The following is a 17500-nucleotide window of genomic DNA, read 5'->3' as shown; positions in this document are numbered from 1 at the left end:
TCAAAGGGTTCTCCTATGGGGACAGTCGAAGATCCCTTTTAGGTTACAGACAGCACCTTTTGTTTTCTCAGAATGTAAGGTGAGAAAATGATTCAATGTAAAATCCATGTTATCGACAGAGAACACATTTATTAGTAAAAATTCAGCATTTATTGAAAATTAGCCTGGAAGCAAAAGAGGGACAGAAAAGAAACGACTGCGGCGGCGGGTCGAAAATAAACATCCCCTGTGTTTTTCCACCTCAGAGAGAAGTCATGCTTTCTGGAGTGATGTGGCTGGAGAAGGTACTGTGATCCACAGTGTGTCCTGTGGCTGGAGAAGGTACTGTGATCCACAGTGTGTGATGTGGCTGGAGAAGGTACTGTGATCCACAGTGTGTGATGTGGCTGGAGAAGGTACTGTGATCCACAGTGTGTCCTGTGGCTGGAGAAGGTACTGTGATCCACAGTGTGTCCTGTGGCTGGAGAAGGTACTATGATCCACAGTGTGTGATGTGGCTTGAGAAGGTACTATGATCCACAGTGTGTGATGTGACTGGAGAAGGTACTGTGATCCACAGTGTGTCCTGTGGCTGGAGAAGGTACTGTGATCCACAGTGTGTCCTGTGGCTGGAGAAGGTACTGTGATCCACAGTGTGTCCTGTGGCTGGAGAAGGTACTGTGATCCACAGTGTGTCCTGTGGCTGGAGAAGGTACTGTGATCCACATTGTATAATGCACCTCCGCTATGGAGCTCTTTGTCCCAGTAGATATCAGCACAGCAAAGAAACACACACAATACATGGCAATCAAATGGGAATCAAATGGGAATCAAATGGGAATCAAATGGGTCTCATGCAAAAGGTATGCATGTGAGGCATGTACACACACACACACACACACACACACACACACACACACACACACACACACACACACACACACACACACACACACACACACACACACACACACACACACACACACACACACACACACACACACACACACACACACACACACACACACACACCAGGCCCTTTCAGCCATGGCACGTCAAAACTGAACACAATATTCTCTGGCTTACATTGGAACCGTGACAAGTCAGGTTCGTTGAAGTTCAGGGTTTGGGTGAGTCCAGCTCACTCTCCCGTCACCACCTAATTCAATTTTGAGTCAATACAGAAACACTTCTGTCTTTGGTGCGTGACGGTGGCCAGTGGGGAATATGAGCTGGAAGGTGATATTGGAAGGGAACTGAAAATATACAACATAGCCGGAGAACTGCTACGAAGAGCGGAAAAGGGCAGGGATGGAACACAGACAATAGAAGGGATTCTGGAACTTTTGGGTGTTCCATGAGTGGAACCTTTGTTATTGATGACGAGTCTCACTAACTAATATGACTAAAGCAGGGGGAATGACCTCACTTATCGGCATTACCAGGTACCCGTTTAACTACGCCCTCATGACGTTCCGTGTCCAAGGAAAACACGCCAGTGTGATAAAGCCTACGATTACGTAATAGAGGTTAACGTTTTGCCACCCTTTCTATAGCGTGCCATTTGCTTATGACTGTTCTAGGAAGTGTCTTTGGTAGGCCTTATAAAGTGATTGGCCCTCGGATTTGTATCTTGCTAGAAGTGTGACCCTTTAGTTTAGCTCTTGCCTTTGTTGAAAGTTGTTATTTGATCAACTAAGTTTTTTTTCTCGCATTCTCTGTGTAGGTTAGACATTTTCATTCTGTCGAGTTGCTGTTTTCGGTCTCTTCAGTTTCCTCCTAACCTGTGACTGATCGCATCTCACTACATCCTCAGCCAGGACAAACAGCCACTACAAATGAGCTCCTCTTGCTGTCTGAGAGACATAAAAAGAGTATCACAGAGAAAATATTAAAGATAAAACAATTGTTAATGGAGAACAAACGTGTGTGAAACTCTGTTATCAGTCTAGGATTGGCTGAGCTGGCTGGTTGAATCCATTTCTAATCAAGAGCGATAGAAACTCGAGGTCTTCGGATCAAATTCGTGGATATATTTTTCAGGATGTACGGGTGGCGACAGGGGACATCTTTTTCCACAGGACATGCTCCAATTTCAAAGCATTTGATATGCAAGAAGTTTCCTATTAAATTCTGTTCTGAGGCAGGGAAAATTTAAAGACTTCTAAACTGTTTATACCGTTTGTATCCCGAAAAATAAGATTTGAGGAATTGAATTAGCCAGCGAGTTTAATGAAAACTCACACTACTTGCCTGAGGTAGTTTACATCCAGCAACAGAGTTACGTAAAATAAAAATAAATATCAGACTGAATTCTGGGTGTTTGAGGTAGAACTTTGTTATCCCACTCTATGGTTCATTTGGAGAAACATGACAGAATTTACTCCAGCTGAAAGTTGCCTCTAGACACTGAACTAAGGTCAGTGAAGCATTTCTTCCAACTAATGATTAAGGTTAGGATTTGTAAAAATTCAAGCTGATTCTGGATCAGTGCCTAACAGGGAAACATCTACCAAGAGACTGAAAATCCAAGAACAGGTTAGAAATGATGATAAAGTAAAATGTTTTTTTTTTTTTTTTTTACGTACCTCACTCCTGAACATGTGCTAACGGCTGCCCAGGAGTCCAGGTGTCCTCTTACATGCCCATGGTAGAAGCAGTGATCCTGTGATGATAGGGGAGGGAGGGGGAGAGAGGGAGAGAGGAAGGGAGGGAGGGGGAGAGAGGGAGAGAGGAAGGGAGGGAGGGGGAGAGAGGGAGAGAGGAAGGGAGGGAGGGGGAGAGAGAGCGAGAGGAAGGGAGGGAGGGGGAGAGAGAGCGAGAGGAAGGGAGGGAGGGGGAGAGAGAGCGAGAGGAAGGGAGGGAGGGGGAGAGAGAGCGAGAGGAAGGGAGGGAGGGGGAGAGAGGAAGAGAGGAAGGGAGGGAGGGGGAGAGAGGAAGAGAGGAAGGGAGGGAGGGGGAGAGAGGAAGGGAGGAAGGGAGGGAGGGGGAGAGAGAGCGAGAGGAAGGGAGGGAGGGGGAGAGAGAGCGAGAGGAAGGGAGGGAGGGGGAGAGAGGAAGAGAGGAAGGGAGGGAGGGGGAGAGAGAGCGAGAGGAAGGGAGGGAGGGGGAGAGAGAGCGAGAGGAAGGGAGGGAGGGGGAGAGAGAGCGAGAGGAAGGGAGGGAGGGGGAGAGAGGAAGAGAGGAAGGGAGGGAGGGGGAGAGAGAGCGAGAGGAAGGGAGGGAGGGGGAGAGAGGGAGAGAGGAAGGGAGGGAGGGGGAGAGAGAGCGAGAGGAAGGGAGGGAGGGGGAGAGAGGGAGAGAGGAAGGGAGGGAGGGGGAGAGAGAGCGAGAGGAAGGGAGGGAGGGGGAGAGAGGAAGAGAGGAAGGGAGGGAGGGGGAGAGAGGAAGGGAGGAAGGGAGGGAGGGGGAGAGAGAGCGAGAGGAAGGGAGGGAGGGGGAGAGAGGAAGAGAGGAAGGGAGGGAGGGGGAGAGAGAGCGAGAGGAAGGGAGGGAGGGGGAGAGAGAGCGAGAGGAAGGGAGGGAGGGGGAGAGAGAGCGAGAGGAAGGGAGGGAGGGGGAGAGAGGAAGAGAGGAAGGGAGGGAGGGGGAGAGAGAGCGAGAGGAAGGGAGGGAGGGGGAGAGAGGGAGAGAGGAAGGGAGGGAGGGGGAGAGAGAGCGAGAGGAAGGGAGGGAGGGGGAGAGAGGGAGAGAGGAAGGGAGGGAGGGGGAGAGAGAGCGAGAGGAAGGGAGGGAGGGGGAGAGAGGAAGAGAGGAAGGGAGGGAGGGGGAGAGAGGAAGGGAGGAAGGGAGGGAGGGGGAGAGAGAGCGAGAGGAAGGGAGGGAGGGGGAGAGAGAGCGAGAGGAAGGGAGGGAGGGGGAGAGAGAGCGAGAGGAAGGGAGGGAGGGGGAGAGAGGGAGAGAGGAAGGGAGGGAGGGGGAGAGAGAGCGAGAGAGAGTCAAACGTACTGTACTATACCATAATGTTTATATGGACATTAAATCCTATAGGCCTGCATCTTGTGATAAATGGTTTCTGGGTATTGACGCGGTGAGAAAAAAGGTTCCTAATAGATCCAATGTTTCATTAGTGACCAGCTGGTACACTGCAACACAACATGTCCTGGGTTTGGACAAATGTCTCTGCCTAATCAGTAGAAATGTACAACACTCGCTCGATCCTTGATGTTTTTCGGTGACTCAATGCCGGAGCTTCACTGTTGTTGCTCCAGGACGATCTTTACACGAGTGTTCGGAGAAAAAGATTACCAAGGATTTTAATTTTTTATGCCGACAACCCTTTTTGTGTGCCGAGGGTGAGATGTGGCAGACGTCCCTCCAAGGGACAGGGCTACAGGCTGCGTCATTACGTACCGATTTCGGTCTGTTGAGTGCTATACAGAATGGGCAGAATGCCTACTGGATGCATTGGTCTTTTCCATGAAATCCAAACAATTAGCGTTGTATGGAGAGTTCCAGTTGCCTTTGAGTCATGTTACCATAGCGACCTGAATATCAGAAGCAAGGTCGGAATGCTTCTGGCGTAGAACATTACGTCGATGCCTGTGCATTCATTTAAAATCTTCGGGGGTTTCAGTGTAATGGTGTATTTTCTCTCTTATCGAGCTACCGTATGTGCTTCTATTTCTCGATACGCACGTAGATGAGGGCTGTGAGTCTGAATACAACTCCATTTTGAATTCAGCTTTCCTGCACAGTAATGCAGCACGTACATCAAGATGAAAAGAGCAACAGAGGATTTAATAAAACAGAGATGTTCTTACCTCGATATATAGCCTGCATTGTCACTGCAGTTGCATTACACATCTTTATTTTATGAGAAACTGCGGCTCTGTTTTTCTGCCTCTAAGAAGCAACAGAACACAAACTTCCTGTTGAGCTTTGACCTGAGCTGGCTGTCCTGGAAATTATGTCACAATGGGCCACGGACGATGTCACAGAGCATTGCCCTCCGGTGTTGCTTTTGTGGCCCCGGGGCCTCCGCCGCAAAACACACCAACATCCAATTAATTTATTCGGAAACAAGCTTATATTGTGCGTAAATGACAATTCTTGGCTATTTAAAAGGCTTTGGTCTGCCCGTCAGACTGTGAAATAAGCTCATCTATATGAACGTCAGAAGCGATGGGTACGCTCATGCATGGAGGACATACAAATCAATTGTCAGTGAAAACGCTCCCTGCCAATCTAAGAGGCTCGTGTCTGTCTCACCACATGATGTCGATGGAGGAAAGCCTACACACAACATGTTACACACAATGCCTCTGCCATGTTTCAGGCGTGTTGTAACATGCCGTCTGGGAAGGAGTCTCCTGTAAATAAACACCTCAGAACCGCAGAAGCTCATCAACATGCACCTACAAGCATACCGAGAGGCTCCTTTTATATGAAGATTGTCAGCTACTTGGGTTCACTAGAGATTGTCAGGTTGCTACTTGGGTTCACTTGTGATTGTCAGGTTGCTACTTGGGTTCACTTGAGATTGTCAGGTTGCTACTTGGGTTCACTAGAGATTGTCAGGTTCCTACTTGGGTTCACTAGAGATTGTCAGGTTGCTACTTGGGTTCACTAGAGATTGTCAGGTTGCTACTTGGGTTCACTAGAGATTGTCAGGTTGCTACTTGGGTTCACTAGAGATTGCCAGGTTGCTACTTGGGTTCACTAGAGATTGTCAGGTTGCTACTTGGGTTCACTAGAGATTGCCAGGTTGCTACTTGGGTTCACTTGTGATTGTCAGGTTCCTACTTGGGTTCACTTGTGATTGTCAGGTTGCTACTTGGGTTCACTTGAGATTGCCAGGTTGCTACTTGGGTTCACTTGAGATTGTCAGGTTGCTACTTGGGTTCACTTGTGATTGTCAGGTTGCTACTTGGGTTCACTTGAGATTGTCAGGTTTCTACTTGGGTTCACTTGTGATTGTCAGGTTGCTACTTGGGTTCACTAGAGATTGTCAGGTTTCTACTTGGGTTCACTTGAGATTGTCAGGTTTCTACTTGGGTTCACTAGAGATTGTCAGGTTGCTACTTGGGTTCACTTGAGATTGTCAGGTTTCTACTTGGGTTCACTTGAGATTGTCAGGTTGCTACTTGGGTTCACTTGAGATTGTCAGGTTTCTACTTGGGTTCACTTGAGATTGTCAGGTTGCTACTTGGGTTCACTTGAGATTGTCAGGTTTCTACTTGGGTTCACTAGAGATTGTCAGGTTGCTACTTGGGTTCAGTAGATTGTCAGGTTTCTACTTGGGTTCACTTGAGATTGTCAGGTTGCTACTTGGGTTCACTAGAGATTGTCAGGTTGCTACTTGGGTTCACTAGATTGTCAGGTTTCTACTTGGGTTCACTTGAGATTGTCAGGTTGCTACTTGGGTTCACTAGATTGTCAGGTTTCTACTTGGGTTCACTTGAGATTGTCAGGTTGCTACTTGGGTTCACTTGAGATTGTCAGATTGCTACTTGGGTTCACTTGAGATTGTCAGATTGCTACTTGGGTTCACTTGAGATTGTCAGGTTCCTACATCGGTTCACTAGATTGTCAGGTTTCTACTTGGGTTCACTTGAGATTGTCAGATTGCTACTTGGGTTCACTTGAGATTGTCAGGTTCCTACATCGGTTCACTAGATTGTCAGGTTGCTACTTGGGTTCACTAGATTGTCAGGTTTCTACTTGGGTTCACTTGAGATTGTCAGGTTCCTACATCGGTTCACTAGATTGTCAGGTTGCTACTTGGGTTCACTTGAGATTGTCAGGTTGCTACTTGGGTTCACTTGAGATTGTCAGGTTGCTACTTGGGTTCACTTGAGCAGAAACAGAATAGAAAAATATGTTTTTGTTGTTGTTTAGATTTTTTAGATTTTGTTTTTTTTTAAACCATGAATTGCTTTTAGAACGAGAGAACGTTCTGGGAGAAAAGAAACAAAATACAACCTTCACGGAAAATTGGTTTTACTGCTCTGTAGAGGAGGATGTAGAAGAGGATGTGGAGGAGGATATGGAGGGTGTCTCGGTGTACACCATGAACAGCAAGACTCGTTTCCTGTCCGTGTGTGTGTCTGTGTCTGTCTGTGTGTGTGTCTGTGTGTGTGTGTCTGTTCGTGTGTGTCTGTTTGTGTTTGTGTGTGTGTGTCTGTGTGTGTGTGTCTGTTTGTGTGTGTGTGTGCGCGCACCGTGTGTGTGTGCGCCGTGTGTGTGTGCGCCGTGTGTGTGTGCGCGCGCCGTGTGTGTGTGCGCCGTGTGTGTCTGTGTGTGTGTGTCTGTGGGTGTGTGTCTGTGTGTGTGTGTCTGTTTGTGTGTGTGTGTTTGTGTGTGTGTGTCTGTTTGTGTGTGTGTGTGCGCGCACCGTGTGTGTGTGCGCCGTGTGTGTGTGCGCCGTGTGTGTGTGCGCGCGCCGTGTGTGTGTGTGCGCCGTGTGTGTCTGTGTGTGTGTGTCTGTGGGTGTGTGTCTGTGTGTGTGTCTGTTTGTGTGTGTGTGTTTGTGTGTGTGTGTCTGTTTGTGTGTGTGTGTGCGCGCACCGTGTGTGTGTGCGCCGTGTGTGTGTGTGTGTGTGTGCGTGTGCGCCGTGTGTGTGTGCGCCGTGTGTGTGTGTGTGTGTGTGTGTGTTATAAAAACGTTTCTTTCCATCACAGTGTCACGACACTTTTCTCCTTCGTTTACGTCGAATCGCCATTCAGAGAACGTGGTCATGACTTTTGTCAGAACTCTTCAACGCCGCTACTAACAAGGCCAATAAAACACCCCGCTGCCCTTTCCCACCAATCTCATTTGCACACGGCTCCAAAATCGACTCTAAACGGCTGTCAAATTATGTAATTACCAACGCAGCCACTTGTGCCTCACTTTAAATATTGGCCAACTGTCTGGAAATAACATTGCGTCAGTAGGAAGCTGAAAGCACATCAACAATTTCACCTAACTCCAGAGACTCTGATTAAAAACACTTCTATCCAGCGTAATCTCTTAAATATAGTTTCGTCTTTAAAATACAAAAAAAAGAATCGGTTTCATCTCTTTTATTCAGTTTCATCTCTGTAGTCATATCACAAAGTCATATAGTAGAGTTTCTGATTCTAACGAGGAGTAGAGCTAGGACCAGGTAAGTCATGGGGGGGATCTCGACACTCTTCTCCTCCACAGGCATCTAGTCTGTCACAGCTGTAAAGGATTAACAGATTATTATCTCTGAATTATCTTCAGTTCACATTGATGTTTAACCCCCCCCCCCATCCCAACGCCCCCCCCCCCACGTCCCCCCCCCCCCCCCAGGCTGACACTGACTGGACTGGAATGGGTTATCTTGATGTGTAACAGTCCTGACCTGTTTTATGTTGTTTTTATGTGTTTATGGTCAGGGCGTTAGTTTTGGGTGGGCAGTCTATGTTATCTGTTTCTATGTTGGTTTTGGTTTGCCTGGTATGGCTCTTGATTAGAGGCAGGTGGTTTGCGTTTTCCTCTAATCAAGAGTCATATTTAGGTAGGGCATTCTCACTGTTTGTTTGTGGGTGATTGTCTCCTGTGATGTCTCGTGTTGTCGATGTTTTTTCACATATGGGACTGTTTGGCTGTTCGTGCGTTTTGATGTACGTTCCTGTTCGTGAGTTTACGTTTGTTGATGTGAGTTTATGTTCAGGTTCCGTTGTACGTCGTTTTGTTATTTTGTAGTTTTGAAAGTGTTTTGTTTTGTTACGTGACCATCGTATTTATAATAAAGATGGCATATTTCCCTGAACCCGCATTTTGGTCAGAAGATCCTTCTCTCCTCACCTCATCCGAGGATGAGGAAAGCGACACCCGTAACAGAATCACCCACCAACAAACAGTGACCAAGCGGTATGGGAATGCTCGACGGAGCAACAAGGACTTCTGGACTTGGGAGGAGATCCTGGACGGTAGAGGACCTTGGGCTCAACCAGGGGAATATCGCCGTCCAAAGGAGGAGAAGAAGGCAGCCACAGCCCAGGAGCGCTGGTATGAGGAGGCAGCGCGACGACGCGGTTGGGAGCCCGTGAGTCAGACCAAAAATTTTTTTGGGGGGGGGCACACGAGGAGTGTGGCAAAGCCGGGTAGGATACCCGAGCCAACTCCCCGTGCTTACCGTGGAGGTAGAAGGCGTCGTACTGGTAAGACACCGTGTTATGCGGTAGAGCGCACGGTGTCCCCAGTACGCGTGCTTAGCCCAGTGCGGGCTATTCCACCTTGCCGCACTGGGAGGGCTAGGTTGGGCATCGAGCCGAGTGCCATGAAGCCGGCCCAACGTATCTGGTCTCCAGTACGTCTCCTCGGGCCGGTGTACATGGCACCAGCCTTACAGGTGGTGTCCCCGGTTCGCCTGCATAGCCCAGTGCGGGCTATTCCACCTCGCCGCACTGGCAGGGCTACGGGGTCCATTCAACCTGGTGGGGTTGGGGAGGCTCGGTGCTCAAGAGCACGTGTCCTCCTTCACGGTCCGGTATACCCGGTGCCACCTCCATGTACCAGTCCTCCGGTGGCAGCCCCCCGTACCAGGCTGTCTCTCCGGGTTCTCTCTCCTGCTGTTTCCTCCTCTCCAGCGCAGCCGGTGCCTAGACCACGCACCAGGCTGTCTCTCCTTCTCCTCCCTACAGAGTCATCCGTCTCCCCAGCGCCATCTGAGCCATCCGTCTCCCCAGCGCCATCTGAGCCATCCGTCTCCCCAGCGCCATCTGAGCCATCCGTCTCCCCAGCGCCATCTGAGCCATCCGTCTCCCCAGCGCCATCTGAGTCATCCGTCTGCCAGGAGCCTGCAAAGCCGCCCGTCTGCCATGAGCCTGCAAAGCCGCCCGTCTGCCATGAGCCTACAGAGCCATCCGCCAGACAGGAGCCGCTAGAGCCGTCAGCCAGACAGGAGCCGCTAGAGCCGCCCGCCAGACAGGATCTGCCAGAGCCGCCAACCAGACAGGATCTGCCAGAGCCGCCAACCAGACAGGATCTGCCAGAGCCGCCAACCAGACAGGATCTGCCAGAGCCGCCAACCAGACAGGATCTGCCAGAGCCGCTAGAGAGCCATGAGCAGCCAGAGCCGTCAGAGAGCCATGAGCAGCCAGAGCCGTCAGAGAGCCATGAGCAGCCAGAGCCGTCAGAGAGCCATGAGCAGCCAGAGCCGTCAGAGAGCCATGAGCAGCCAGAGCCGTCAGAGAGCCATGAGCAGCCAGAGCCGTCAGCCTGCCATGAGCGTCGAGAGCCGTCAGCCTGCCATGAGCGTCGAGAGCCGTCAGCCTGCCATGAGCGTAGAGAGCCGTCAGCCTGCCATGAGCGTAGAGAGCCGTCAGTCTGCCATGAGTGTCGAGAGCCGTCAGCCTGCATGGACCTGCCAGAGCCGTCCAGCCAGGACCTGCCAGAGCCGTCCAAACAGGACCTGCCAGAGTCCTTCAGCCGGGATCTGCCCCTTGTCCCGGTGCTGCCCCTTGTCCCGGTGCTGCCCCTTGTCCCGGTGCTGCCCCTTGTCCCGGTGCTGCCCCTTGTCCCGGTGCTGCCCCTTGTTCCGGTGCTGGCCGTTTATTTAGGGGAAGGTAGTGTTAGGGTGGTCATTAGTAGGGGTAGACAGAAGAGGGGAGTGACTATGGTGGTGTGGGGACAGCGTCCTGAGCCGGAACCACCACCGTGGTCAACTGCCCACCCGGACCCTCCCCTGGACTTTGTGCTGGTGCGCCCGGCGTTCGCACCTTGAGGGGGGGGGGTACTGTAACAGTCCTGACCTGTTTTATGTTGTTTTTATGTGTTTATGGTCAGGGCGTTAGTTTTGGGTGGGCAGTCTATGTTATCTGTTTCTATGTTGGTTTTGGTTTGCCTGGTATGGCTCTTGATTAGAGGCAGGTGGTTTGCGTTTTCCTCTAATCAAGAGTCATATTTAGGTAGGGCATTCTCACTGTTTGTTTGTGGGTGATTGTCTCCTGTGATGTCTCCTGTGTCTGTATGTATGTTCGTGCCACACGGGACTGTAGCGTTTGTTTGTAGTCGTGTACCTGTTCGTGCGTTCTTCAAGTTATATGTAAGTTCGTGTCCAGGTCTGTTTTCATCGTTTATTTGTTTTGTAGTTTATTCAAGTATAGTTCGTTTTCTGTCTACGTCGTGTTTGTTGTTTTGTCGTGTCTTAAATAAATCATGTCATCATACCTCGCTGCACATTGGTCTTCAGATCCCTCTCTCCTCTCCTCGTCTGAGGAGGAGGAGGATTTAGAGTATCGTTACATGGTGTTTCCGTGGTCCAAAGGGTTTACCGTTTGGGTTGTAGTGGTCTGGAGGTTGGGTTTAGGGTTAACCCATAACAGTTAACCCACACCACGACCACAGTCAATTATATCTGTGTCACTGGGGAAAAATAGACCCAGGTCACGTGACAGGGTAGATAGATGTTTCGGTTCCTCTTCCTGTTTGGATGTTCTAGACTCTAGAGTCACGTGTTTTCTTTTAAAGAGCCGGATGCTTAATCATAAATTCACGGCCCACACTCATCTGCCCACATCCTCTGGCATTGGGTTGTCTTTGGGTTGTTACGAGCCAGAAATAACCCGACAGGACTAAGAGTAATTCTGTAGTTCTGAGAATGAGAGATGTAGATTTCATCGGCTATTCATGTGTTGTTAATTTATAGGCTCTTTTAGTCTTTCCCTGAATACTTCATTGAATGACTTGTGGGAAGATAAAATTCTCATGCTTGGTCATGTGAGAGAGAAAATCAATGTTGTCTTTGTTGTTCTTGTTGTCCACACACACATGTAGTGTGTGTTTGTAGCACCTCACAAAAATGTGTGTCTGTGTGTGTGTGTGTGTGTGTGTGTCATTGAATGTGCATCAATGCTTCCTTGTTTCTGTGTGAATGTGCTTCTGTCTGTGCATGTGCCTCAGAGTGTGTGGTGTGTGTGTGTGTGTGTGTGTGTGTGTGTGGTGTGTGTGGTGTGTGTGTTGTGTATGTGATGTGTGTGGTGTGTGTGTTGTGTGTGTGTGTGTGTGTGTGTGGTGTGTCTGCGGTGTGCGTGTTTGATTCCTGAGTTGAACTTGAAAGGTACTGCGTGTCTCTCCACTCCAGCTGAAGCAGACAGATCCATGTTAGTGAGGTTCTGAACGAGCAGCTCGCAGTCTTTCACACCGTCAACGTATCCTTTCATATCCCGCGTCAAAGACACTGCCTGGCTGACAACCGTGTAGACGAGACGAGCCATCGTCCTCGAACCCGCAAACCTGAGCAGCTTGTCAAACAAGCTCCACAACAGCACTAATAACATGGCTCTCATTATTTATTATTATTATATATTATATCTATATTATCTATCTATTATCTATATTATATATATATATATTTATTATTTATTTATGCATTGTTCACGGCGGTGGGCAAATGCGGTAGCACCACTTTCCTGTGTCACAGTAATAAAAAATGATTAAGGATTTATTCCCTTATTAGTTATACAATTGTAATAGTTTTCCTTTGTTGCAATGCAGTCATCTCTACAACATTTGGTTGCTGACTACGGCTACATGAATCTGTTACAGGTTTCTTGCTTTCGTCAACTGTGATTTTACTGTTTCATCAGGTTGAACTTGAACGAGCGTGTTAATAATAATTAATAATAAAAATAATAATTAATAATTCACAGTTATCCTGACTCCGTGGGAATCAGAGTACAGACAAAAAGGTTGACGTCTCTCTGCAAAAAAAACCCAGAGCGATTTAATTTGATTTAATTTTGTACCCAGTAAAATTGCATGATGATGGTGACCTTACAGTGAAATGCTGAATACAACAGGTGTAGGTAGACCTTACAGTGAAATGCTGAATACAACAGGTGTAGGTAGACCTTACAGTGAAATGCTGAATACAACAGGTGTAGTAGACCTTACAGTGAAATGCTGAATACAACAGGTGTAGGTAGACCTTACAGTGAAATGCTGAATACAACAGGTGTAGTTAGACCTTACAGTGAAATGCTGAATACAACAGGTGTAGTAGACCTTACAGTGAAATGCTGAATACAACAGGTGTAGGTAGACCTTACAGTGAAATGCTGAATACAACAGGTGTAGTAGACCTTACAGTGAAATGCTGAATACAACAGGTGTAGTTAGACCTTACAGTGAAATGCTGAATACAACAGGTGTAGGTAGACCTTACAGTGAAATGCTGAATAAAACAGGTGTAGGTAGACCTTACAGTGAAATGCTGAATACAACAGGTGTAGTAGACCTTACAGTGAAATGCTGAATACAACAGGTGTAGTAGACCTTACAGTGAAATGCTGAATACAACAGGTGTAGTTAGACCTTACAGTGAAATGCTGAATAAAACAGGTGTAGTTAGACCTTACAGTGAAATGCTTACTTACAGGCTCTAACCAATAGTGCAAAAAGCATGTTGAAAAGGTTTCCTAAACTTTGGGACAGAGCTGTTTATCAAAACAACCGAAGGGGACGATAAGGACTGCTGATGATGATGATGATGATGAGGATGATGATGCTAAAGGACGGAACATATTCAGTAGAATAACTCAACATAAACAATAACTCCTAAAAGATTAAACTCAGAAACTCTGCAGAACCCACATAAGGTTCAAAGCCTACATACAAACCTGAAATGTGTTCAACTGTAACAATTTCCTCAGAAATGTCCACCCGGAGAAATGGACCAATAAGAGCTGTATTTATATTTCAAGGTAAAAAGTAGAGCGGGATGAATCAAGGGGTAGAGTAGACACATAAGAGGTTCAAACCTTGACGCTGATTTTTTAAGTGCATATGTGTGGTACAATCTTCAGCAATCTATTTACAACTTTTCTGGGAAAGAGACTCGTTCTAAATCCATCAACACATAGTTTGACAGACTCCTCCGGTGTGTGTGTGTGTGTGTGTGTTCATGTTTGCGCGCGTGCCTGTGTGTACGAGTGTACACTCCCTGTGGAAGTGTGTGTGTTTTGTCATGTGATACTGTTTTCTGCTGTTCCTGACACATCATGTGATGGAGGTCTGAGAATCCAGCAGGCTGAGTAGTGATAGGCATGAGGGTCAGGGGGGAGAACTGGGAGAGAGAAAGAGAGAAAGCTCTAGTGGGGGAGAGAGTGGAGGAGGAGTGTGGAAGGAGTTGAGAAGGAGTGGAGGAGGAGGAGAAGTGGGGGAGTAGTGGAGGAGGAGGAGGAGTAGTGGGGGAGGAGGAGGAGTAGTGGGGGAGGAGGAGGAGTGAGGGAGGGAGGATTAGGGGGGGAGTGGAGGAGGAGTGAGGGAGGATTAGAGGGGAGTGGAGGAGGATTAGGGAGGATTAGGGGGGGAGTGGAGGAGGATTATGGAGGATTAGGGGGGGAGTGGAGGAGGAGTGAGGGAGGATTAGGGGGGAGTGGAGGAGGATTAGGGAGGATTAGGGGGTGTGGAGGATGATTAGGGGGGATTGGGGGGAGTGGAGGAGGATTAGGGAGGATTAGGGGGGAGTGGAGGGGGATTAGGGGGGATTAGGGGGGAGTGGAGGATGATTAGGGGGGATTGGAGGGAGTGGAGGAGGATTAGGGGGGATTAGGGGGGGGTGGAGGAGGGTTAGGGAGGATTAGGCGGGAGTGGAGGAGGAGTGAGGGAGGATTAGGGGGGATTAGGGGGGAGTGGAGGAGGATTATGGGGGGTGGAGGAGGAGTGAGGGAGGATTAGGGGGGGGGGGGGTGGAGGAGGATTAGGGGGGATTAGGGGGGATTGGAGGAGGAGTGAGGGAGGATTAGGGGGGAGTGGAGGAGGATTAGGGGGGATTAGGGGGGAGTGGAGGAGGGTTAGGGGGGTTTATGGGGGAGTGGAGGAGGAGTGAAGGAGGATTAGGGGGGGGTGGAGGAGGATTAGGGGGGTTTGGGGGGAGTGGAGGAGGATTAGGGGGGATTAGGGGGGAGTGGAGGAGGATTAGCGAGGATTAGGGGGGAGTGGAGGAGGATTAGGGAGGATTAGGGGGGATTAGGGGGGAGTGGAGGAGGATTAGGGAGGATTAGGGGGGAGTGGAGGAGGATTAGGGAGGATTGGAGGAGGATTAGGGGGGAGTGGAGGAGGAGTGAGGGAGGATTGGGGGGAGTGGAGGAGGATTAGGGGGGATTAGAGGGGAGTGGAGGAGGATTAGGGGGAATTAGGGGGGAGTGGAGGGGGAGTGAGGGAGGATTAGGGGGGGAGTGGAGGAGGAGTGAGGGGGGATTGGGGGGAGTGGAGGAGGATTAGGGGGGAGTGGAGGAGGAGTGAGGGAGGATTAGGGGGGAGTGGAGGAGGATTAGGGAGGATTAGGGGGGAGTGGAGGAGGAGTGGGATAGAGACTTACACTGTAATTGGTGGCCACAGTTACAGGCTGCCCATCCTCACTGTAGTGGGTTTCTGTGAAGTCTGGGCCCAGGAGCTCCCTGAGAGAGAGAGCGAGAGAGAGCGGGAGAGAGCGAGAGAGAGCGAGAGAGAGCGAGAGAGAGCGAGAGAGAGAGAGAGAGAGAGAGACAGAGACAGAGACAGAGACAGAGAGACAGAGACAGAGACAGAGAGACAGAGAGACAGAGAGACAGAGAGACAGAGAGACAGAGAGACAGAGATGAGGAAGAGGGAGAAGAAGGGGTGAGAGAGATAGACAGTTAGTGACAGCAGTGTAGCATCACATAAACAGTCCTATTCAACTTCCACTCCATATGTAGAACATTTCAGCCGTAGACATTCTAAGAACATGGCCATGAGATTCAATGACAATAGTTTCTGTTCAATCCTCTCCAGAGCTCTATTTGAGTCCCCTTTCTTAACCTATACAAAACTTCATTTTCTTGCATAGTCCCTCCTATTGAAGAAAGGCCATCGTCTATCTGCTATCGCCAACATTTGATTCGGGAAGAAAATAAAGTATCAGCACAATCTACAAGGATGAGAGAGAAGAGAGAGAGAGAGAAGGAGCGAGAGAGAGAGAAAGAAAGAGAGAGATAGAAAAATATATATACAGAGAGAGAGTGGGGGGGAGCAAGAAAGAGGGAGCGGGAGAGAGACAGAGACCGAGACGGGGAATGAGTGAGAGATACAGCGGGAGAGAGACAGAGACCGAGACGGGGAATGAGTGAGAGATACAGCGAGAGAGAGACAGAGACCGAGACGGGGAATGAGTGAGAGATACAGCGGGAGAGAGACAGAGACCGAGACGGGGAATGAGTGAGAGATACAGCGGGAGAGAGACAGAGACCGAGACGGGGAATGAGTGAGAGATACAGCGGGAGAGAGACAGAGACCGAGACGGGGAATGAGTGAGAGATACAGCGGGAGAGAGACAGAGACCGAGACGGGGAATGAGTGAGAGATACAGCGGGAGAGAGACAGAGACCGAGACGGGGAATGAGTGAGAGATACAGCGGGAGAGAGACAGAGACCGAGACGGGGAATGAGTGAGAGATACAGCGGGAGAGAGACAGAGACCGAGACGGGGAATGAGTGAGAGATACAGCGAGAGAGAGACAGAGACCGAGACGGGGAATGAGTGAGAGATACAGCGGGAGAGAGACAGAGACCGAGACGGGGAATGAGTGAGAGATACAGCGGGAGAGAGACAGAGACCGAGACGGGGAATGAGTGAGAGATACAGCGGGAGAGAGACAGAGACCGAGACGGGGAATGAGTGAGAGATACAGCGGGAGAGAGACAGAGACCGAGACGGGGAATGAGTGAGAGATACAGCGGGAGAGAGACAGAGACCGAGACGGGGAATGAGTGAGAGATACAGCGAGAGAGAGACAGAGACCGAGACGGGGAATGAGTGAGAGATACAGCGGGAGAGAGACAGAGACCGAGACGGGGAATGAGTGAGAGATACAGCGGGAGAGAGACAGAGACCGAGACGGGGAATGAGTGAGAGATACAGCGAGAGAGAGACAGAGACCGAGACGGGGAATGAGTGAGAGATACAGCGAGAGAGAGACAGAGACCGAGACGGGGAATGAGTGAGAGATACAGCGGGAGAGAGACAGAGACCGAGACGGGGAATGAGTGAGAGATACAGCGGGAGAGAGACAGAGACCGAGACGGGGAATGAGTGAGAGATACAGCGGGAGAGAGACAGAGACCGAGACGGGGAATGAGTGAGAGATACAGCGGGAGAGAGACAGAGACCGAGACGGGGAATGAGTGAGAGATACAGCGGGAGAGAGACAGAGACCGAGACGGGGAATGAGTGAGAGATACAGCGGGAGAGAGACAGAGACCGAGACGGGGAATGAGTGAGAGATACAGCGGGAGAGAGACAGAGACCGAGACGGGGAATGAGTGAGAGATACAGCGGGAGAGAGACAGAGACCGAGACGGGGAATGAGTGAGAGATACAGCGGGAGAGAGACAGAGACCGAGACGGGGAATGAGTGAGAGATACAGCGGGAGAGAGACAGAGACCGAGACGGGGAATGAGTGAGAGATACAGCGGGAGAGAGACAGAGACCGAGACGGGGAATGAGTGAGAGATACAGCGGGAGAGAGACAGAGACCGAGACGGGGAATGAGTGAGAGATACAGCGGGAGAGAGACAGAGACCGAGACGGGGAATGAGTGAGA

At 49.7% G+C, this 17500-nt stretch overlaps 2 protein-coding genes across 3 annotated transcripts in view; both read right to left on the bottom strand.

Moving 5' to 3' along the window:
- adam19a (ADAM metallopeptidase domain 19a) overlaps nucleotides 1–12150 on the bottom strand; it is a 58555-nt gene extending 46405 nt beyond the window's left edge. Inside the window, exons 1-3 of the mRNA XM_055862374.1 lie at nucleotides 12029–12150; nucleotides 4743–4755; nucleotides 2568–2644 (exon numbers count right to left, since the gene is read on the bottom strand). Coding sequence (XP_055718349.1) covers nucleotides 2568–2644; nucleotides 4743–4755; nucleotides 12029–12150 — 212 coding nt within the window. The remainder of the gene's footprint in view (nucleotides 1–2567; nucleotides 2645–4742; nucleotides 4756–12028) is intronic.
- Nucleotides 1–17500, bottom strand: part of foxn3 (forkhead box N3) — a 261189-nt gene that overhangs the window by 187071 nt on the left and 56618 nt on the right. The window lies entirely within an intron of this gene.

Source organism: Salvelinus fontinalis, chromosome 15 (assembly GCF_029448725.1).
Source record: "Salvelinus fontinalis isolate EN_2023a chromosome 15, ASM2944872v1, whole genome shotgun sequence".
Taxonomy (NCBI): domain Eukaryota; kingdom Metazoa; phylum Chordata; class Actinopteri; order Salmoniformes; family Salmonidae; genus Salvelinus; species Salvelinus fontinalis.
The sequence above is the reverse complement of the archived record's forward strand: the minus strand, read 5'-3'. Positions and strand labels throughout refer to the sequence as shown.